The sequence below is a fragment of the Crotalus tigris genome, unplaced genomic scaffold, assembly GCF_016545835.1.
Source record: "Crotalus tigris isolate CLP2741 ecotype Arizona unplaced genomic scaffold, ASM1654583v1 scf7180000017568.12009008, whole genome shotgun sequence".
Taxonomy (NCBI): domain Eukaryota; kingdom Metazoa; phylum Chordata; class Lepidosauria; order Squamata; family Viperidae; genus Crotalus; species Crotalus tigris.
In genome coordinates, this window is record NW_024096478.1 from 2282598 (window position 1) to 2306351 (window position 23754).

The 23754-nt window shown below is 36.6% G+C and overlaps 1 protein-coding gene across 4 annotated transcripts in view; it reads right to left on the reverse strand.

Moving 5' to 3' along the window:
• The window catches only part of PRELID2 (PRELI domain containing 2), a 43921-nt gene that overhangs the window by 18972 nt on the left and 1195 nt on the right, over positions 1 to 23754 (reverse strand). For 2 of the 4 annotated variants that reach the window (XM_039351547.1, XM_039351539.1), the window contains exons 2-4: positions 9434 to 9491; positions 2184 to 2257; positions 1200 to 1360 (exon numbers count right to left, since the gene is read on the reverse strand). In XM_039351547.1, the coding sequence (XP_039207481.1) occupies positions 1200 to 1360; positions 2184 to 2257; positions 9434 to 9491 (293 nt within the window). Of the gene's footprint in view, positions 1 to 1199; positions 1361 to 2183; positions 2258 to 9433; positions 9492 to 23071; positions 23204 to 23754 lie in introns of those variants that run through there. The other 2 variants (XM_039351556.1, XM_039351567.1) reach the window with 2 other exon arrangements.

Sequence of the window (23754 nt, forward strand, 5' to 3'; positions counted from 1 at the left end):
GTTCATATATTGTTCCCTGGAATGTGAAGTATGTTTTCAAGCATAGCCGTAATAACCTGACAATATCTTCTATCCCAAGGGAACCTTGACTCCGTAGTCCTTTCAGTTGTAATAGATCTTTTATAATCATGATGGCCAATTCTTGCGGGATGGACGTGAATAGCGATGTTACATCGAATGAGATCATTCAACGTAATACGTATACTCTTCCCGGAGATCGAAGATTGCATCATTGTATAAATATGCCCGGGATTTGTATTTTTACAACCATTAAGGATATATATATATCCATATATATATATATATATATATATATATATATATATATATATACCTTTTATTGTTGTTGTTCGTGAAGAATGGGAAATAATTCTATTAAATCAGCTTGCAGGGTTGGTGTAAGTTTTCTCTCTGGGTGAAATATTACGAAGGATTGGATCTTTCAGATTCTATATTATCTTCCCCATTTTTTCTTCTCCTAATGTTGGCATTCTAATGGTTTCTAAATGTTGAAAAAGGGGACTTGTTGCATTTCTCCCTTCAAGGTGGGATCCCTTTCTCTGAGCTTAGGCTGATTAACCCCTCCTCTGTAACAGTCCTAGAATGCCAAGGGCCATAAGATTACAGTTTAGATTAGTCTTTTTATAAAAATAAAAAAGTGGGAAATAAATAAATTTTCAGAACCACATTGTTTCAGTGATTTTAATGGGATGTTGCTGTTGCTTTTGTATTTTTCTGACAATATTGTTTCTTTTTAATTTGAAACAGTCTTCCAAAAATTATTTATTAATCAAATGTTTATGGCCAACTTCTTAGTGCGAAAAGTGGCAGAAAAATGTTGTAACCAGTAAATAATGAGAGCAGTGTAAAAAATATGTAAGTAAGGCTTTAGAGTCAACCAGGTACCAGAAGGATTATTTTTATCCTGTCTATTATGACTTTCAGAGAGCTGCATGACATCCTATCTACCAATTGTAAGCTGTTTGACAAACTAAAAGAACATGTTAAAAGTCTTAGAAGGGCCCCAAATCAGTCTTTTCAATGCATACAGCAAGCAGCCCTTGGTTTGATGGTTCATAAATTGTGCAGACTTACTATATCAACAAGAAGGTAAAACCTTTAGTTCTTCCTATTGAAGGTGATACATGAAATGAAAATCCATGTACCACTTTCCAATAAATGAATCTACTACAACTTACCAATTCGGATTTTCAGAGCTTTCTCTGAAGACTGATTCTTCATTTAGGGTAGCATACTCTGTCCACGTAAGACAGTGACTCTTCATAGACATCATTCTTTCTTGCATATTAAGCCACGACTCCTCTTCTAAGTAGACTTCTGATATTTTCAGGATACTGATCTGCCAGATGTAACATTTACAATGGTCAATAAATGGAGTGTGGGGGGAAAAAAGATCAGATTACGTACATTAGTAAATCATTTCATTCTTTTAAAATCATTAATAATTATATTAAGGCTAATATCTATCAGTAGCATGTAACTACAGACAAAACACTGACATCTGATAAACATGCAAGCTTTTATTGGTCATTTCCATTGCTTAGTAATTTGTTAAATGTTGCCAATTGCAACATTTTAAAGCAAAGCATTAACTTTATGTGTGTCATTTTATTTGTCTTTTAAGTCCACTTAAATGTAACAAAAGAAAAGCATCAACTGTTTGTAAACAAGACATAATTACTCAAAACATTTGGGTTTATTTTTCATTGTCTTTGGTACCTGTAAATTTTATGCTTTCCCATCTAGATGAGGCATGGAAAGAGTAAAAAGAAATGTGGTAAAACTGAATTATTATATTTTCAATATGTAAGATTAAAAAAGCATTTTACAAAGTTGCATGGTACATAGCAGAATATATATTATAAATATTGTAATTTAATTTGAAAGTTGAAGATATAAGAAGCTTAAAACAAGAATCTCCATCCTACTTTGATTCTAGAGCTAGATTGCCTATATTGTAAAAATGTTGCTTTAATTGTTCTACAAATCCACATTTTGAGATAAGGACTTTGAATATCAGTTATCTCATCTCTAAGATACAAAGTCGGATTTTAAATGCTGTCAACTGTAACTCCGAAAAGTTAAACTAATGAATTTTGAACAAAAGCGTAGTTTGACTATATCACTTTTATAATGAATTTCAATAGATTGAACTTGATTACCTTTCTTAAAATGTGTGGAATTACATTTTGGCATGTTGCAATTCTTCTCCGATATATGACTCCTGTAGACAAGTCTGATAATAAAAGAACAAGTTTTCAGAGTAACAAACAAAATCAAACAATATCAGCAGGAAGTCTTGGAAACCATAAAGGGATTTATTTTCCTGCTTTAGCACTCAAAGAATATTGCAGTATGGTAATCTAGTAAGAATTTTATGCCAAGAACCCTGCCTAGTAGTTCTGGAACAACTGATTTAAATCTACCATTTTATGCTATGGTAATAACATAGCATAAAATACAATGCTAAATTCTAACTTTTTAAAACTTCCTGGAACTGCATTGAAATTGCAGTAAATTTTGGCAAATAGCAATCAGGGAGTTAATTTGGGAGGCATTTATATTGCTAGTTACAAGCTTCAAGTATCTTCCTGGGTCAGCACTTCAGAGCAAAAACAGCTCATTCTTCTCACTCTGCATTCTAAAGTACTTCCTAAGACCATAAACTACCTCTCTGCCATCTAGCAATGCCAATGTTTGAAGTCTAAAGCAATTTTCTTGGACAACAAACATTTATATTTGCTCGGGACTGAATCAGTGACAAGAATAAAGCTCCTTTCTGAAAACTAAAGCACAGCCTCTTTCTCAAATTATACGTATTGACCTACAATGCAAACGTGGCTGGCTTCTAAAATCAATTTGCATTTTAATTTTTAATGATTCCTGATTAAGTCCATAAGCTTCAGAAATATGTTATTTGATAACTTGGATGGGCTAATAGCCTGGAGCAAGGCCATTTCTTGCTCTTGAGAAAAAGCAACTCTCTCTGAAACCTTATCTGAATATTTCTTCCTAGGAAACAGCATGCTGCAGTAAATTTTAAATAGACGTAGTGGCACTGTATATGGATTTCCCACTTGGCATATTTACAAGGAGTCATATGCTGATTATTTCCAAAGGAAAAAAAGTATATTAAAATTGCATGCAATGGCGAATACAAATTTGAAATATTTTGAAAAATAACTTGGTATCCTTTCCATCAGATTTCCTTAATAAACAAACACGTAAGGCAACAGTTGGATACTAAGTTGGTAGAATGACCAATCTTGGTTCTACAGTTCCTCCCAGAAGTAGTAATTACTCATTTCCTGACTAGTATTTGTATTGTAGATGCAGATCCTTTTAGTGTATTTTGTACTAGTAACTATATTGTAATGAGATCCTTTTTTCCTGCAGACATGACATTTCTACATCTGTGACCCCAATCTGACAGTCACATTGGATAAGAATGCAGTTCTTGGGGGGAACGGGGAGAATTGGGGCAGTCATTTAGGGACAAGGAACAATAGCTGAATAAATCTGTGATTTTTTTTAAAAAAACCTAACAGCTTTTAAAACAAAGATGCTTGCAGAGTTTGAGTAATAGAAAAAGAAGACATAATTGATACACTTCACAGATGATGATTATTGCTAATTTATTCTGAACCACAGAAATGAATCACAGAACTAAGGAATGAATTATCCCTTTTGACAGCAACCAGAGATTGCCACAGGATTCACCTTTTATCCTAGAAAAATTGTTCAAAGGAATTTTCTCACAATCCTGAACTTGCTTATATTTCTGCTCCAGCATTAATTTTCAGCAGGTATGCAGTAGCCATAAAAATATATATTTTTAAACTGATTGGGATGCTTATGCATAGTTGAACAAAATTATAGAGCTCCATTTTATTTACTGCTGCAAAATATCAAATACTACATTATAACTGCCACGGACAAGCAATTAAATACTTTCTGCCAACTGAAGAGAAGACTTTTGTATGTATATATGTTAATATTTTCCTTCTTATCAAGATGGGTTGGTAACACCTAGCAGTCCATCTCAAATCTGATCAGAATGTAGTCTCAAGGAAAGAGGAGAGGTATTACAGGACAGAAAAATAAATAGAAAACTGGTGGTCCAGGCAAGTAGGCAATGAAACAGGTTTTTATCTCTAAAGCTTCCAAGGATATGTCAGCTCAGTACAGTGGAGGATAGGGAGAAATTGACAGAAAACTTAGTTTTCTTCTCACTCAACTGCACGTCAAGTCAATGTTTACCCAAATGGTAGGAAGGAAAAACTACAGAGCTAAAAAACAAAGGATTATGTCTATTCAGTTCTATTTCTCAGCCCTCTAAATAGGCTGAAGTGAGGAACCTTAGCCAACAGGATTATTGGTGGGAGATGCCAAAGTCTGCATTCCAGCACCATCTGAAAATCTACTGATGCTTCATCTCTGGTCGAAGTCATTTAACCTATAAATCACATGTTGCAGATGAAACCATTGTTGTCATATGTCCAGTGGGATTCAAATATGTGAACAACCGGTTCTCTGTGTGGATGCCGCTTCCGGAAGTCCATTCTGGGTCTGGGCAACAAAAAAATAGCTACCAGTTCTGCCGAACTGTTGCGAACCTGCTGAATCCCACCACTGCATATGTCTCTTATATTTTGAGACCAGGATCCATAAAAGGCTAAGGCACTAAATATGTCCACTCAGTATCTGGCATTTGAATGACTATCAAATGATAATTTTTATGATATATAAATTATTTTTAACCAAATATACGTGCCTCCCTTTCACATCATTTTCCCCTTAAAAATAGCCAGTTTTTCTTTGATATCCATAGCTTTAACAGCACTGCTGTATCACTTAGAACTTCAGCCACCCTTCTGCAACTCATGAGCATTTTTGACCTCAAGAACTTTCCTAAATTGCTGAAACAGATTATTTCAAATGGAACAATTTAAATTCAAAGGAATGTAGGTGGTTCTCATTTAGTGACTACAATTGGGACTTTGCAAATTAAGCAAAGAGGTGACTAAAAGAAACTACAACTATACTTTAGCTTTCCTTTCCTTTACAGACCTGTGAAGGTCATAATTTCAAATAGTCATTAAATGAGGCAGTTGCTAATTGAGGATCACCTGTACACCCAACAGTACAAGAAATTTACTAATCAGTGAATTTTAGTAATTAGCTGGCAGTACAATCCTATCCATGTTCACTCTAAAGAACCACAGATCTCAATGCAGCTTACTTTTGTTAAGTGAATACATCAGCCTTCCCAAGCAATGTTACTTCAAATGATGAGAGATGTGGGGTTTTTTTCCCCCACAACAATAATTTCTCACCATACTGTCTGTCATCTCCTGGCCCAATTTCAGCTTATTTCATTTCTAACTGAACCAATTTTCAATCACTTTCTCCCTTCCTTGCCCATAGAGGCTTAGCATCTTATTATCCTGCTATTTATGTATGCATTTTTATAGCTTGTTCTCCTTCCATTCCTCTACCAAGCAGAATGGTGTTTGTTTACAGCTTTAATTCTATGCTGTTCCAGTTGCAACTATGCAGGGAGCTCTGAATGCCAGTTTACTTCTTTGTCACCAAAGAGCTAAAACACACAAAACATTCACATTGTTTAGCTCATCTAAGCCAGACAAAATGATTTCTTTTTTTCACAGACTACTAGATACAAGTTAATAAATACTGTAAAACAAACTATGATTGGTTGACTTTGCCTCCCCCCTCCCGCCCACACACACATAACAGAAGAGTGATCAAAATATATTAATTTACCTAGAGTTTTACAATAATTTATGCTACTTTGGGATTTTTAAAGTTTATTTTTTTAAAAGTTACATGACACACTTAGAAGTACCTTGCATGTGTATTTGTAAAATTACCAAGAATAGATAAATGCATGGTTGATGAGGGATGATTATAACAAGCTTTTTCTTTTGGAAAAAGAGGTGAAAATATGTTTGTTAGATGCATGCAAAGGAGGTGGGACCTGTAAATGACCATAAAGAACAAAGAACCATTAGCTAGCTAGGAAGCAGGAAGGACAAACATTGATTAACTTTGTCTAAAAACTCTAGACTATCAAAAACTGTAGACACAGCATCATAAGGAACTGTACAGGGTAAAGACAAGCAAACATATTCTGATTAAAAATAAAGTCCAAAGGTTTGGGTGCTCTGTAAATCCTGAAAGTATTTTTCAATTGCCAGAATGGAATTTAGAAAAGCTCATAATGAACTAAAATTTGTAACAAAAGTCAAAAATAATAAAAACAAGTTTCCTTCAACATATAAAAAACAAGAAAAAAAGTCAATGAAACAATTGGTCCACTAATGGAAGATGGAAAGGAAGTGATGGACAGTAAGGAGAAAGCAGAGCTGCTTAATCCTTTCTTTGCATCTGTCTTCATTCAAAAAGAAAAAAAAATAGCCTAACCTATCAAAAACAGAACCATAAAAGACAGACTAGGAATTCAAATTAAAATAAGCAAGAAAATGGTAAGAGAATACCTGTCCACTCTAGACAAGTTCAAATCACCAGGATCTAATGCAAGGGTCTTCAAAATTGGCCCTTTTATGACTTGTGGACCAACTCCCAGAATTCCTCAGCTAGGCATGCTGACTGAGGAATTCTGGGAATTGAAGTCCACAGGTCACAAAAGGACCAAGTTTGAAGACCCCTGATCTAATGGATTACATCTCAGAGTTCTGAAGAAGCTGGCAGAAGTGATCTCAGAATCATTGTACCATTTCTTTCAAAGATCCTGGAGCACCGGGGAACTACCTGAGGATTGGGAAAGAGCTGATGTGGTTCCTATCTTAAAAAAAAAAGGGGGGGGGGAACAGATCCAGGAAAGTATAGACCAATCAGCCTGACATCAATACCTGGGAAGATCCTGGAAAAGATAATCAAGCAACAGATTTGCAAATACCTAGAAGCAAGCAAAGTTATAACCAGAAGCCAACATGAGTTTGTCAAAAATAGATAATGCCAAACAAATCTTATTTAATTCTTTGGCAAAGTGACTAAATTAGTGGATCAGCGAAATGCTGCGGACATAGTATAACTGAGAACAATAAGCTAGTGGAATGGCTTGATTTCAGAAGTTGTGGGTGCTCCATCACTGGAGGTGTTTAAGAAGAGATTGGATAGCCATTTGTGTGAACTGGTAATAAGGACTACTGCTTGAGCAAGGGGTTGGATTAGAAGATCTCCAAGGTCCTTTCCAACTCTGTTAATCTGTTAACTGCATCACTGAAAAAAATAGTTGTGCAAAAGACCACATGGCTGATGATTATGCACGCTGCTAAAAGATCTAGGACAATTTATAGCACCATACTCATTCTTCAACCCAGCCTATTAACATAGACCATCCACCCAGAAAGCTACAGAAGTTTCATTTCCAAAATTAGGCCAGAGACCTAACTGGAACAGATGTAAATGACTATCATGTCAAAGTATCTTGTACATTTCTATGTAAAAAATATCATGTCACTATTACAGTATGCATTGCCTCATAAATATTCTTAAACTAATTAAAGGCAATAAATTCAACAGCAAAAGATTCATTTTCTATAGAGTTCTATGTTTATTTCTATTAGTGGATGAAAATTAAATAGGCATTCTTGAATACTTCTGAATGTGTTCTTAGTTACATGAAATTAACTGAACATTTTCCTGATCATTTTAAACAAAGAAGAAAGTAAATCTGTTTTACTTATTTTAATCTTTTTTATGTCACTTTTCAAACTGAGTTTTGCAGGGCAGCTGCATTAAAATTGCAATATAAAAATTACAATTAAGCTGAATTAAAATACACAATAAAAATTAAAACAGCCACCCAATTATTGAAAACATTCAATGCAACATGTAAATTTAAAATTAACATGAATATATTAAAAGGTTGAGAGCATTAATGCTTGGTGCCAAAAAGGCAGTAAAATCAGCACCAGAGTCATGGGGGCTGCGAAGGAAAAGGCTTCAGCCTGGTGACCATTTGTTGATGGCCAGCTCAGACTCAGTAAAATCTGAAATGAAGGAAGTTGCTCAAGATTCTCAGGACAAATATTAGCCTTAAAGGAAGCCTAGCAACTAAGCACCCAAGGCTGACATGAATGAGGAACATTCCAGTCAGCTGGAAGCAGATGAGGGCTGGATTGCACATCTCCTCCTAGCCCTACAACAGTGGTGGTGAACCTATGGCATGGGTGCCAGAGGCGGCACTCAGAGCCCTCTCTGTGGGCACGCATGTCGCCCCAGTCCTAGGTCTTCAGCTGGGTTTTATAAAACCTTTTCGTTTTAGGTCTTTGCCGCTGTGTGCAAAAAAAAAAAAAAAGGTTCAATCAATTTCAACTTCTTGCGGGGAAAAAAGAAGTCTTGCAAAGTTGGAATTGATTGATTGAACTTTTTAGTCCCACCCAGTCTGCCTTTACCACTGCAGCCATGCCCACCCAATGGGCCACATCCACCCAATGGGCCACACCCACCCGGCACTCGACGATGCATAAGTGGGTTTTGGGTTGCAGTTTGGGCACTCAGTCTCTAAAAGGTTCGCCATCACTGCCCTAGAACGTTCTGAACTGTGTGCAAGAACAGATCAGTCTCACTCCTTCCATGGAAAGGGCATTTCTTGATAGCATGATGGCACTCACGCAGGATCCATTTAAGAGCCATCATTGTTTGGCAATTCTGTTGAGAATAACTTCTCTGCTTGCTGAAACACTATGCATTTGCATCCCAGAGCCTGTTGCCTGAGACAACTCCATTTCTTGGAACGAGGATCCGCAGAGAGGCATTTGAGTTTTTTTGGATTTCTGGATTATAACCTGTTTCTGCTCCCCACTTAGCGCTCTGGCTATTCAGAGCTCATTGTAGGCAAACAGTCTGGGAATTTGAGGTTTTGCTGCTTTGTGTGTGTATTTGCACAAAAGCTCTGCTTGTCACTGCCTAGATTTACTAAGGGAAGCTTTTACTTCTCAGATGTGTGTGTTTACAGAGGTGTATGCAGGGGTATCTGAAGATCAGCTCAGGGCACAGGTAGAAACTTCTAGGAAGAGTCCATTGGAGTTGGTTGGCTTATAATTCAAATAAATTCAGATAAATAAATAAACATTCTTCTAATAACATGGTCTCATGCCCTAAAGGGCTTTATAGATTAATATTAGCACTTGAATGAGAATTGCAATGAACTGAGAGCCAAAGAAGCATACAGAAAATTGATCTAATATTTTCACAATGCCCAATTCCTGCTGCTGTATTTTGGACTACTTGGAAGTTTTCAGATCATTCACAAGGGCAGCTCAATATACAACATATTGCAGTAATTTAAACAATAATTTTCTAGAGCACAGATTACAGAATCAAGGCTAAGTATGGCAGAGCTGCACATTTTTAAAATGCTTACCTGTTTTCTCTTCTACTGTTTTTACAGCAATAACATTTTTCTCCATGGGACTGGGATACTAGAGAAAAATGCAAAGTGTAGACATCAGAAATGATTATGCAATAGAAAAAAAAATCCCCAAACTACTTACCAAACCTATACATTTTTAATTAATTAATTAGCAATTAATCAGTGGAATGGCTTGCCTCCAGAAGTTGTGGGTGCCCCAACACTGGAGGTTTTTAAGAAGAGATTGGACAAAAACATTTGTGTGAACTGGTTATAAGGTCTCCTGTTTTAGCAGGGGTTTCGGCTGGAAGCCTTCCAAGGCCTTTTCCAGCTCTATTATTCTGTTAAACACTTTTTCTTTATTTCTCAACAGTTGGACCAGGAATCTTAATTTATGCCAATACATTTGCTGTGACTGTTGATTAATTAAGAAATATATATGGGAACCAAAATCAAGAAAAACACCAAAATGGTCTGACTCAGTTACAGTGGGAGACTTGACCAAACAGATTGGGGATGGATTGTCATGGAGAAAATCTATCTATGTCAGTGGTTCTCAACCTGTGGGTCGGGACCCCATTTGGGGTCGAACGACCATTTTATGGGGGTCGCCAAACAAGGCTGTCCGCCATTTTTTCCCCTTTTCTTTGGCCATGTCCCTGGCACCCGGTGATGTATAAGTGGTTCGGGGTCACCACAACATGGGGAACTGTATTATGGGGTCGCGGCATTAGAAAGGTTGAGAACCATTGATCTATGTGGTCACTAGGAGTGGAAAAGGACTTGATGGCTCAGATCAATCAATCAATCAGTCAATCTGTTCTGAATTTTAACTGTTTCAAATTCAAAAAATCCCATTTTGAGTAAGATATTGCTATTTGGGTTCATTTAGAGAGCATTTCTGAGCTCAAGGCTTCCGAAGTTGCCAAAATAAATCATTTCGAACAACACAATTTAAACTCAAAGTATTACACGCCATGCTACAATACTTTTATTAGTGAATTTTAGTAATTAGCTGCATGGCAGTGCAATCCAATATTCATGTACAGTACAGGTAGGTCTCAACCTATGACGACAGTTGATCCCAAAATTTCTGTTGCTAAATGAGACATGTGTTAAATGAATTTTGCCTCATTTTACAATCTTTCATGCCACAGCTATTAAGTGAATCACTGCAGTTTTTAAATTAGTGATACCGTTGTTAAGTGAATCTGGCTTCCCTATTGACTTTGCTTGTAGGAAGGTTGCAAAGGGGATCACATGACCCTGGGATACTGCAACCATCATAAATGTGAGTCAGTTGTCAAGTGTCTGAATTTTGATCACGTGACCATGGGGATGCTGAAGTGATCGTTAAGTGTGAAAAATAATCTTAAGTCACTATTTTCAGTGCTGTTGTTCCCTTTGAACAATCACTAAATCAACTGTTGTAATTTGAGGACCACCTGTACTCAGAAGAACCACATAGGTCAATACAACTTACTTACTTATAGTGAATACAAAAGCCTTCCCAAGAAAATTTGGGTAGGGTGAGGTAATGCGCTATATTAAGATGATATGAGAAAGGTTGGTATGGATGCAGCAGAAATTTCTTCAACAATACCACATCCAAAAGAGCTTAAAAATAGATAAAGGGTGGAGAGTGCACACTATCATTGCCCCTACTTTGCCTATCTACCATGTTCGGCTGTACAAATCTTTCCAAAGCATGCTACACTTGGGTTTTCAAATCAAACAGGCAGCTGTACTTGAGTTCTAGCAAACAAAAGGGTAATTCTTTAGCCCTCCGTCTAAATATATGGAGGTTAGAGAAAACAGGAGGATGGATCCCCAAGGCCCTTCTTTTGCTCATTTTTAAATCCTTGTGTATTTAGGTGAATGCTTTAAAACTGGAATATTTTGATCTTTTTTTATTATTATTCTGATCTATTTTCTGAAAATGCTGGTCTGGGTTCCATCCTCAGAATTCTACCCTAGCAATGCTAACACTTCAAATTATCATTATTATATCAGATACCTAAGTCACATACTAAATTTCACACGGGACATTTTAAAATCTCTTTTTCTTTATGATGTCAGTAAAACAATTGTGTTAAGTATATGCCAAAACTTTCATGGGAAACTTTGAAGTATGCACCATTTTACTATTTAATAGACTGAATTTTAATTTCAAAGGAGGTCAGCCTCTGTTTTAATTTCAGTCAACCACATTATTTCATGAACTGGAATTTCCTTAGTGCACTTCGGTGGATCGATTCTCCCTTTTGTGGGCTACCATGAGATCAGGACCATTTTTTAAAACCAACCATTCTAACTTGGAGCAACAAAAAACCTCTGGAGGGGAACAATCAGAGCCACAGCACTGGAAATGTAAAAGAGGAAAGTAGAAAATCAAAATAGAAAACAGAAAGGAAGAAAATAGGAAAGTGGACAACAAGTCCAAAGAAACTGAAAGCCTATAGACTATACTCTTAAGGTGTTGGGTTTTTTTTGACCCTGTAATCCCTTGTATCAGGGTGGAGTTGGGGCAGCTGAATGGAGCTGAACGTTTACTAGCGGGATGCCCTTCCTAATGCCTACACGGAGTTTGCAACAGATATTTTCTCTTTGTACCCTGATAGAGAAAAAACTGCCAGTGCCTAGAGCGAGCATCTTAACTTCTAAGCCACTGTGCCATATAGACTATACCATTAGGAATGGTGGAAAAAGAAAATATGAGACTATGAAAGAAAAACAGAAAATGGGTATTAATAATAATAATAATAATGTTGGAAGGGACCTTGGAAGTCATCTAGTCCAACCTTCTGCTCAGACAAATGGCTGTCCAGTCTTTTCTTAAAAACTTCCAGTGTTGGAGCATTCACCGCTTCTGTAGGTAAGTTGTTCCACTGGTTAATTGTTCTGTCAGGAAGTTTCTTAGTTCTAGGTTGCCTCTCTTCTTGTTTAGTTTCCATCCATTGCTTCTTGTCCTGGTTTCAGGTGCTTTGGAAAATAGCTTGACTCCCTCTTCTTTGTGGCAGCCCCTGAGATATTGGAATGTTGTTATCATGTCCCCCATCATCCTTCTCTTCATTAAGCTAGACATACCCAATTCCAGCAGCCGTTCCTTATATGCTTTAGCCTCCAGTCCCCTGATCATCTTTGTTGCTCTTTTCTGTACTCTTTCTAGAGTTTCAGCATCTTTTTTATATCGTGATGACCAAAATTGGATGCAGTATTCCAAGTGTGGCCTTACCAAGGCATTGTAAAGTGGTATTAATACTTCACGTGATCTTGATTCTATCCCTCTGTTAATACAGCCTAGCACTGTGTTGGCTTTTTTGGCAGCTGCAGCACACTGCTGGCTCATATTTAAGTGATTGTCCACTAGCACTCTGAGATCCCTCTCACAGTTACTACTATTGAGCAAGGTACCACCTATACCAGTGATGGCGAAACTTTTAGAGACCGAGTGCCCAAACTGCAACCCAAAACCCACTTATTTATTGCCGGGTGCCAGGTGGGCATGGCTGTGGTGGTCATGACAGATTGGATGGGTGTGGCCAAAGTGGGCGTGATCAGTTCAATGTTGCTCATGGGAAGGGACGCCTGTGGGGACCGGACAGGGTTGGGGGAGATCCAGGAGGTCTCTGGCAGGTAGGCAGGAAGCTCGTCCTGCAGGGTGAGGCAAGGCAAGGCGAGGCAGGGCGGGTTGCCATGGTCACAGGGCAAGATAAGGCAGGGACCGGGCGGCTGCTGCCTGATACCATCGGCCCCTGCACACATAGGCCAGCGAGCGCATGGGTGATGGGATGCATCCAGCCACATGGGACCTCAGCATGTTAGCGGGTGGCTGGTTGAAGAGAGACAATTGTCATCTCCAGGGCATGGTGCGCGTGCCCACAGAGAGGGCTCTGAGTGCCACCTCTAGCACGCATGCCATAGGTTCGTCACCACTGACCTATACTATACCTGTACATTTGGTTTTTCTTGCCTAAATGTAGAACCTTACTTTTTCACCATTGAATTTCATTTTATTAGATAGCACTCAGTGTTCAAGTCTGTCCAGATCCTCCTGTATCTTAAGCCTGCCTTCTGGAGTGTTGGCTATTCCTGACAGTTTGGTATCGTCTGCAAATCTGATGAGTTTCCCATCTATTCTGTCCAAATCATTGATGAAGATGTTGAAGAGCGCCGGGCCTAGAACAGAGCCCTGGGGCACCCCACTACACACTTCCCTCCATATAGATGCAGTTCCATTGAGGACCACACGCTGAGTACAACCAGTCAGCCAGCTACAAATCCATCTGGTGGTGATGCTGTCTAACCCACATTTTTCTATCTTATCAAGTAATAGGTTGTAATCTACTTTATCAAATGCCTTACTGAAGTCCAAGTAAATTATATCCACAGCATTCCTCTGGTCCACTAATTTTGTCACTTGGTCAAAGAATGCAATAAGATTTGTCTGGCATGATCTGTTTTTGACAAACCCATGTTGGCTTTTAATGATGACTTTGTTTGCCTCTAAGTGTTCGTTGATTCGTTGGTTATTTTTTCCAGAATCTTCCCAGGTATTGAGGTCAGGCTGATAGGTCTGTAATTTCCTGGATCCATTTTTTTTTTCCTTTTTTGAAGATAGGGACTACATCAGCTCTTTTCCAGTCCTCTGGTAGTTCCCCAGTGCTCCAGGATCTTTGAAAGATATATTTCAGTGGTTCTGAGATCACATCTTCCAGTTCCTTGAGAACCTTGGGGTGTAATCCATCTGGTCCTGGTGATTTGAACTCATCTAGGCTGGACAGGTGCTCATTTACCATTTTCTTGCCTATCTTGCCTAATTTATGGTACTGTTTTTGATAGGTTGGACTGTTTTTTTTCCTTTGTGTAAAGACAGATGAAAAAAACAAGTTAAATAGTTCTACTTTCTCCCTGTTGCTTGTCACCTTCTTGCAATTTTCTCCCACTAATGGACCAATCATTTCTTTTTTTCGTTTTCTACATGTTGAAAAAACCTTTTTTATTATTTTTGACTTTGGTCGCAAGCCTTAGTTCATTTTGAGCCTTAGCTTTCCTCACTTCATCTTTGCAAGCTCAGGCTATTTGCTGGTATTCTGCCTTAGTTATATGCCCTTCTTTCCACTTTTTATATTTGTCCTTTTTATCTTTCAATTTATCAGAGAGTTCTTTATACAGCCATGCTGGTTTCTTTTGAGAGCCGTTATTTTTTTTCTTTGTTGGTATTATGCTAGACTGGGCTTTTATTATCTCACTTTTCAAAATTTCCCAAGCTTCTTGAGTTGTTTTCCCCTTGAGGATTCTCATCCACGGAATCCTTCCCAAGCCCTAAGTTTATTGAAATTAGCTCTCTTAAAGTCCAAGACTCTAGTTTGACTGTGTTCTATTGCTTGTGCTTCCATAATGTTGACTTCCAATATTGCACGATCACTTCTCCCCAAGGTTCCTGTGACTTCAATACCTTCTATCATTTCATCTCTGTTAGTGAGAATTAGATCCAATATGGCTAATCCCCTAGTTCCCTTCTTTACTTTTTGGGAGACAAAGTTGTCTGCTAGGTTTGTCAGGAATCTGTTTGGTTTTCCACTTGGTGCAGAGTTTGTCTCCCAGTTGATGTCAGGGTAAAGTTCCACATTACTATTGTGATATGCTTCCTACATACCTTAGTTAGCTGACTAGCAAAAAGTTCATCTATTTCCTGTTTGGTTGGGTGGCTTATAGTATACACCAATGGCAATGTCATTTTTCCCTTTTATGTTGACACAAATGTATTCAAGACAGTTTTCATCATTGTTATGCTCTATTTCTGTAGAGATGTAGTTATTTCTTATATAGAGAGCAACTCCACCTCTTTTGTTTGGTCTGTTTCTTTTAAATAATTTAAATCCCTCTAGCTGTGTGTTCCATCCCACCGTTTCTGTAATGACAACAATATCACATCAGCCCTCATTAACCTGAATTTCTAGTTCACCTTGTTTACTGTTCATACCGTACATTGGTGTATAGACATTTGAGTCCTTTATGACTGACCCTGTTTACTTTCTACACAACCTGTGTGATGCCTGAGTTCCCCTATTTTCTTACCACTTGTTTGGTTAGTGCACTTTGTGTGGCACTCGCTATTAAAAGCTTGATTTTGCTTGAAAGGTGATAGTCTTGTCCACACACACATCTATGTTACATGCACTGATAACCCTATAATTTTTAGATTGCCAGGGACAGAGATGTTCTGTATCAATTAACTCACTGTACTCGTTTAGTTTAAATATTCCTCCAGAAAATCTGTGAATTTATTGCCAAGTAGCTCAGTCCTTCTGAGGGACCATCTCTTTATATCATGGGGTAATATGTGTGGTTTAATATCTTTTCCCCATATTTCTGTATCTTGTGCGATTTATTCCTTCCTTTGGTCTAACTGCTGGGCTAGATGAGGGTGGGACTGCAAACTGACTAGCAGAGAACAAATCTTTCAAAAACTGTTGTTGTATAATATATGCAATAACACATTCTCCACATCTTGCTCATGAGTTCAAACTGGTTTCATACCCCCAACTTCACTGAAGTGATAATTTAGAGTTAGAAATGTGTTTTCCTGCAAACAAATTAGCACTTGGGAAAGGATGTTAAAGATTTGATTGTGGACAGCTTGAAACTACAGAGCAGAGCTAATGAAAATGTGCAAGAAAGTGATTATTTAATTATGAGGGAAAGTGTTAAAATATATGTCAAAAGTATTAATTGATGTCAGTGTTGTTTTGGCTTCATATGAAAGTATGAATCCATAGGTTGCTGACAGCTCATTACAGTGAATAGTGCTAATGAAAAGCCAAATATGGGAGAAAATCATACAACATTCTGAATGAAAGCAATCCAGCGGGGAAATATTTTTGGAGATGAATGGATGGATGGAAATAAGATGAGAATATAGTAAAAGTGATTGTGCCATTCAGAGAACTAAGAATAAAATAGAATAACGACAGGTAAGTTTCAGGGGGGAAAATCCATTTTGAATACATGGTTTAAATTTAAGTATAGTCATATATACACATGGTAAAAAATTGAATATAAATCTTAAAAAATTAGATTTGTTCATGAGAAAATTGTTCATTGAAAAGAATTAGTGAAAGTTATAAAGTGAAGCAAGATCCTGATTGTGGAACAGATCATTATTCTATAGTGTTAAGAGTGGGAAAGGAGGAAGTAAAAGAAAAAAGAATGAAAGTAGAATGAAACTGCCAACAGGGATAGTATGAGTTCTGAATGAAAAAGTGTTAGAAGATATATTAGAATGAACAGAAAGTAGATCTAAGAAAGATGATGTGAAAAACTGGAACAAAATAAAAAAAAATACATTACAGGGTGCCATTCAGGTATTCAGTCTAAACGAAGTGCGAAAAAGCATGGCTGCTGGACTGATGAAGTGAAATTGTGATGGGTGAGGGAAAAAACCACATATAAGATTTCTGCAAAATAATGAGAAAGGATTGTGTACTGCACGGTGCACAGAAAGCAACAATAGTTGCAAAGCATGTTGTCAAAAAGAGCTAAAATTAAAAGAGAGAGAAAATGCAAACAGTTCATTATTTTGATGAAATAAAAATGGTTTTGGAAATGAGCAAAGAGGGCTAGAGTCCTGCAGAGTGGTTGGAAATAAAAACAAAAGTAATGAAATGATTTGTGATGAAATTTCAGTGAGAATGCTTGAAAGACCCTTTTAAAAATCCGTATGAGGATGATAGTTATATAGTGTTACAAAGAGCAGAAGTAAAATAATTGTTGTAAAATTAATGTCCAAGAAAAAAATGATGAAAAGGGTGTCATAAATGCTATGACAATGTTAAAACTACTAATGCTGTAGCTGTAGGTAGTATAACCATGCCTGAAATAGCATTACTACTATTATATACTGACCTGTCTAAATCTTTATAGCATAATAGTTTACAAAATGATAACAAACACTTCCTAGATTTTTTTTTAAAAAAAATACACAATAAAAGTGCTGACCCAGTCTCAGACATGATCCCTCAAGACAAAATGGCCTTGGGTCTATAAGCCAAATAATTTTAGCAAAGCACTTCCTTTGGCTCTGAAGAAGGCTGTAGTTCCCCACTCAGATGTGATTTACAATTTCATGGGCCTCCTGAGCAATTGCTGGAGGAACAGGTAACTCCTGTGACCAAGAGGACTTCTGCAATTACATCCTTTGTATCATTTGCAGAGATTCCTGCTCAATCCTTTATGTCTTAGTCACCTCCCATTTGGATAACCATTAATGCATTCTAAATGGAGCTGCTTTTGGAAAGCATTCAGAAGCTGTCACAAAAACTGGTGGCCTGGACAGCAACACGTTTCTGGATACCCTCAAGTGACCGGGCCTACTGCATCAAGAGCAAAATTGTCCGCCATTTGGCTTTGAAGTGCAATGCAAGGTGCTGGTTTTCTGGTCCAAATTAAGGGCTGTCTTCTCCCCCAATCATCTGCCCATCCAAGCTGATCAAACAGGGTCAATTCGCCCCTGGTAAATATCTGACAGGATCTTGGAAATGGACATTTTTTTATTGCTGCCTTCACCTTGGGAAAAGCCCTATGGGGATGCAGTCTACCTTTTCCCCCTCTGGGTTGCTTGAGAGAAATGAAGATCTGCTTTCACATTTGGGGAAGGCAATCTTTGAATGTTGGGATGCAGAAACAGACACATTGTGTTTTTTTTGTTTCCTTTTTTTAATTTCCTCATGATACTGTTGAGATTATTTTTGGTAAGTTTATTTATTTTTATTGAGGGCTCTTTTCCTATGTTCCTGGTTGTTAGTTGCTCAGAGCCTTGGAAAGAGAAAAAGAGAGGGGGGAGGGAGGGAATATTTCAGCACCATTTTAAAATAGATTCTTTGCCTGACATTTTGGAAGCTTGTTTCCTCATTCTGCTATCTCTGCGGTGGGAATATTCTTCATGGGAATATTCCAAAAATAGGTTATGATCAAATCCTTGCAGCTACCCAATTTTTCAAGATAATTGTCCTTCAAAGAGTATAACATCCTTGCTATTTTCATCATTCTCCCAAAAAATATTTTAAATAGAGTAGTTGCACACAATGATACTTTTCCCTACAATAGCATATTGTCCATTTCTTTTCTAAATCTAATCTCCAATCAGTTAAAATTATGTTGCCTTTGAAACCTGAATTTAGATTTAATTATGCTACTTTTGAATCCCAGATTCAAGTCAGATCTTAATGATTCATACATGTCTAGTTACTATTCCTTCTCATCTTAACTATTCTTTTTTAAGTTAAAAACTTTCTGAGCTCAGAAATTAGTATAATGCAACTATTGTAATCAATGCATTTTAAAAAAAATAAATAAAATGATATTTTACTTCAGTAAACTAGTGCACAAATGTACAAACATACCAGTAGATGGTAGAACATATTCAAGTAAATATATAGGGGGGGAAACAAGGAACCAATCAAAATGGAACTGTGAATGGTAAAACTACACGTAAGGTTGTAGCAATAAATGGAATATACCATAATCGTAAAATTCAGATATATGTGTATATATTAGTAATCACAAATGCTATGAAAAGTAAATTTTCAGAATAAAATAGTAACTATAACATACATTTCTATCGGTATTGCAGGGAAGTTTCAACGGAAGAAGAGGGTGTTAAGCATTCCTTTATGGCAATTAAATCAGGCATTTCTATTCTGCTTATTTCTTTCAAATAGCAGGTTACAGTGTAATTACATAATCAATGAAACTTACAATCTATAAGATCCATTCATGCGAAACAAAAAAGTCATTTGCATAAATCTCCCACTAAACACCAGATTCCATTACCAACACATATTAAAACATAAGTAACTTAAATTTTGTATGCCATTCCAGAGAGATGAATTGAGATATTTTAATTAGCAGTTATAGTTTATTGTAACTTTGACATAAACCAGATCAATGTCATGAAAACCCAACTGCTTTCTATTACAGCTTATTACCTAAAATAATAGGTAAGAAAATGAACAAAATTACATACAAGTCAAATTTCACAAGAAATGTGCAAAAGAAATTTCTTCCAAAATCAGGTAGATTTTTGCTTTGCATTGCACATTAATGTTCCTCTGTTATAAGATCTATGTCTTTATGCTGAGGTAAGCTGAACAGGAAAACTGAACAAGAATGTATACTGACTGGTCAAATGGAGAAATTCTCTATAGATTAAGTGTAGAGGGTTCTGTCATATTCCCAACTTGACTCCTCAGTGAAAAAAAATCTTCATACAGTAAACAGAATCACAAGATGGATTTTATTCAAAATGTTCAATGGAATAGAAAGTGAGATGCAACCTCTGCAAAACATCCTAGAAATTTGTAAAAAAAAAATATTGACAGGAATTTATGTGGCATTTATTAAGTTTATTAAGAATTTAAAATAATTAATATAAGTATGGCTTTTTCTCAGAACATGCTTAAACCCAGTCCCAAACTGAAAGAAAGGGAAGCAAAACAGACTAGAATTAAGAGATTCTCATTGCCAGTCCATAAAAACACACCTCACACTCATTCTAATTTTCTCATATCAGAAAGCCAAAGAATATAAACTGAGCTTGGAAAACCAAAGTTGTGGGCAGGGATTTTCATGCATATACTATACACATGGTGATTCATATTTGGATTTCTTTTTTTAATTTAAACTGCAACTTACCCTATTAAAACTACCATGATTTACAGTTATTATCTTCAAGAGTTTCTGGAAAACCTACACACTGATGTAGTGCTCTTTAAATAACAGTGAAAAGGGGGAAATAATTGGGTTTTTTTTTGGCTCATGCCTTGCAGGTCCCATTGCCTCCCAGGTGCTCCAGGCAGTTGGATGTCTCTCTGAGATGATGGAGTTGGGAATGGCAGCACATTATGGAATCAAAAGCTGTTATTGAAACAAAAGGAGTCCTTTCACTTCTGAAAGACTCATGTGATATCCTCAGAAAACTACTTGCTTTAAAAGAGCATCTAAGTCACTTGATTACTTTTAAGGGGATGGTCTCATCCTGTCTGTCACTCATCTAAACATGTCATCTCAACTATTTTGAATTAGATGTAAACATTTCAAGACTGGGTTAGTTGTAGATTTCTGTAAAATGCAATACCACATTTATACAGGAAAAACAAAATGAAAGCAAGAAGGAACTTACATCTCCATTTGTATAGCGTTACATACAATTAATGGTTTGACAGTGTCATTAACTGAATAAAAATTATATATAAATATAAAACAGGAGATTAAAATGGAAAAGAAAACGAAAGGGGCATGTAGCATGATGGAATATTTCACTGTTGAAGAGATGTTTGTTTTGAAGAGATGAAAATATAGATCAGCAGCCTTAATGGAAACCTTTAACAGTGCACAAGGTTAATATTTTCTAAATACACAAACTTCTTTAACTAGATCAGGGCCTTCAAAACAATTTAATGCCATCTTGTGGTCAACTGTGTAAATGAATTCAATAAATAAGAATCAGATCAGATTATTTTTATGCATATATAGTGGGAATATTTGGCAGATCTGGGACACACAAATATCACAAACAAATAAAGCAAGAAGAGAATTACATGATTTCCTGGCTTATCTCAAGACTATTCAGAAATGCAGAAGGATATTTTACCTGAAGGAAAACACTCCTTCAGAGTAAACTGTTGAGTGCCACCGTATCCCTTTTAAACAACCATCATCCACAGTGCTTCATTTTAGGCAACAAAAGTGACTTTTATCAAAAGCAAGTAACAATCAAGGCACACTGCCCCAGTTCAATGCTTTGTGCAGGTGGAATATGCTTTCATGAGATAGATTAGAGATTAGATTAGATTAGATTAGATTAGATTAGATTAGATTAGATTAGATACAGAGAGAGGGGGGTACTCCTCGACTCACAACCATTTTTAATGACTGTTCAAAGTTATGACAGCATTGAAAAAGACCCAGATTTTGGACAGATTCTGTAAGTTAGCCATTTGAGTTTTGCCCAGTTAAAGTCATCGTTTCAGAGATATTTGCTTACCAGATTCCTCAATGGGAGAGCATCTAAAGCACTGAGAGAGTTCTTAAAAATTCAGGGAGATACTCAGAAATGTATCTGCCTAGAACACAACCCATGTTGAACTGTATTATATAATCAAACATCAGCAGTTGACCACGGGAAATGCTTTATGACATTCTGTTTTAGTAGTATATAGATATATATGTTTCATATACTTAAATATATACAATGAAAACCAGGGAAAGGGGGAGAGAGAAAAAGATTTAGTTATGACAGAGGTCACCAATCTTTTGGGCACCAGGGACTGGTTATGTGGAGAGGTTTTCCCATGGACTGAAGGGGACGTGGTTTTGTGTGCTGCCTGCATCCTGTGGATGAGGTTTTCCTTGTTTGTGCGGACCGATTGCTGGCATGCCACGGCCCGGTACTGGTCCACAGACCAGGGGTTGGGGACCCTTGAGCTAGGAGACTAAAATGAGATATTGGAGAGCAGATGATGGACTTTTCAAAAAATGAAAAATATGACCAAAACTAACAACAACGAATTGAATAATGCCTAAAAGGAAGATAGAGGAATTAATAAGACACACATGGCAAAATTACATTAAATCACTGGATATGATTCTATTGTGTGTGTTAGAGTATGAGACAGTAAGAAGATTGTATTTTAAAATGAATGTAATTCAAAATAAAGTGTGCAGTGAGATTACACTGTTAGAAACACCTGTAGATATCTATTTTCTTACAATAAAAATCGAACAATAGAAACTAAAGAGAGTTCACATGTATAGGGCTACCTGTGAAGTTGAATTAAATTACAAAGCTCCATAAAATTGAAGGTGCCTTGTTGCTTAAAAATTACCTATTCTTTTATTCAACTTGAATAGAATAGAAATAGTTTTGAACTAGGTCATTTGATCTTAGTATGATGAGTAGATATCAGTCAGGCAAGTAGTAATTATTTCTTTTACTTCAGTTTCATTTCTAAAAATTCACAGCTAGAGGGCAATAAAGTCAGCATATTATGCAATCTATATAATTAAACAACTTGTGCATCCCTATTCATATAAAGACAAAGGAAAACAAGAATGTCCAATATCAGAAATTCATACATTAGGAAGAAATGAATGTCACTCTTTAAAAATGTCCCTTTTAAAACTGTAATCCGAAGCACAATAAATGCAAAAGGGAAGTGCACTTTTCTAAAGATGCTTTTCAGTTCAAATAATTGTTAGAACTTATTTATATGTCTATGTACAATATCTGGTTATGTTGAATATATTGGAGTTTCCAGACACAATGTTTTCAAAAGTCTTCTCAAACAGAATTATGTTCAGATGACTATGACTACATTGGTTATCCTGTCCTTACAGTTTTTTCATCAATATGAAAAATCCAAGGATTTAATTATTTATGTACTCCCATCTCTCTGCAGTTTATAAATTTAAGGAAAAAGGCAGAAGCACAGCGCACATCATGACTAGCTAAAAGGACAGTGAACACATATAATTCCAGAAGCCAATTTTAACTAAAAGTCTAATGATAAACTCAACTCAAGCATTATGAAAAGTACTTAAAATGATATTCAATAAGGGATGCACTACATAGTTTCAATACTGTTGTACGTTTTAATTTCTGCTCCAGTCATCAGTGCCTACTGTGTTAGCTTGACCAGCTGTCTGCAAGGAATATAAATCCTTCCATTCCCCACTATCCAGTCAGAGCTGAAGAAGCTTCTTGGATGAGAAGCGAAATGTCTTCAAAGAAAGAAAAACAAGAACATCCAGTTGCCTCCTGAAAAAGCACCTTTGGGACTTAACAATTAGGGATATAATTCTCCAGAAAAAGAGAAAGAAAAAATACTTGGTTCCATGTAGGGAAGAATTTCTCTATCTGAATCTTCCGCAATTTGGTTTAACAGTTTTTAAATTACCATATCTGTGCTACTGTCTATGTTTCTCCCACAATGTTCCAATGTTTTAAAAGACTCAAAACATTACACAGCAACTTTTTGTAAGCCATATCTGGCCACTGCACATGGACAAATCAGGACAAATTCCAAAATAAATACAACATGCAGGATTAACATTTGTCCTCTTTCATGAACTTAACATTTTCTAGAGTTATTGCTTACAGCTTACGTAATAACCAAGGCCACAAATGGATTTTAACAGTTCTCTAATTTTCCATCACTGCAACCAAACCTGGAACATTGGGGCCAATTTAGGTTTTTGTGTTTTGTAAATTTAACTATTGTTAATCAATGTTTTGTGGGCCTCTCAAATAGAATTCAGAAAAGTAAATCCCT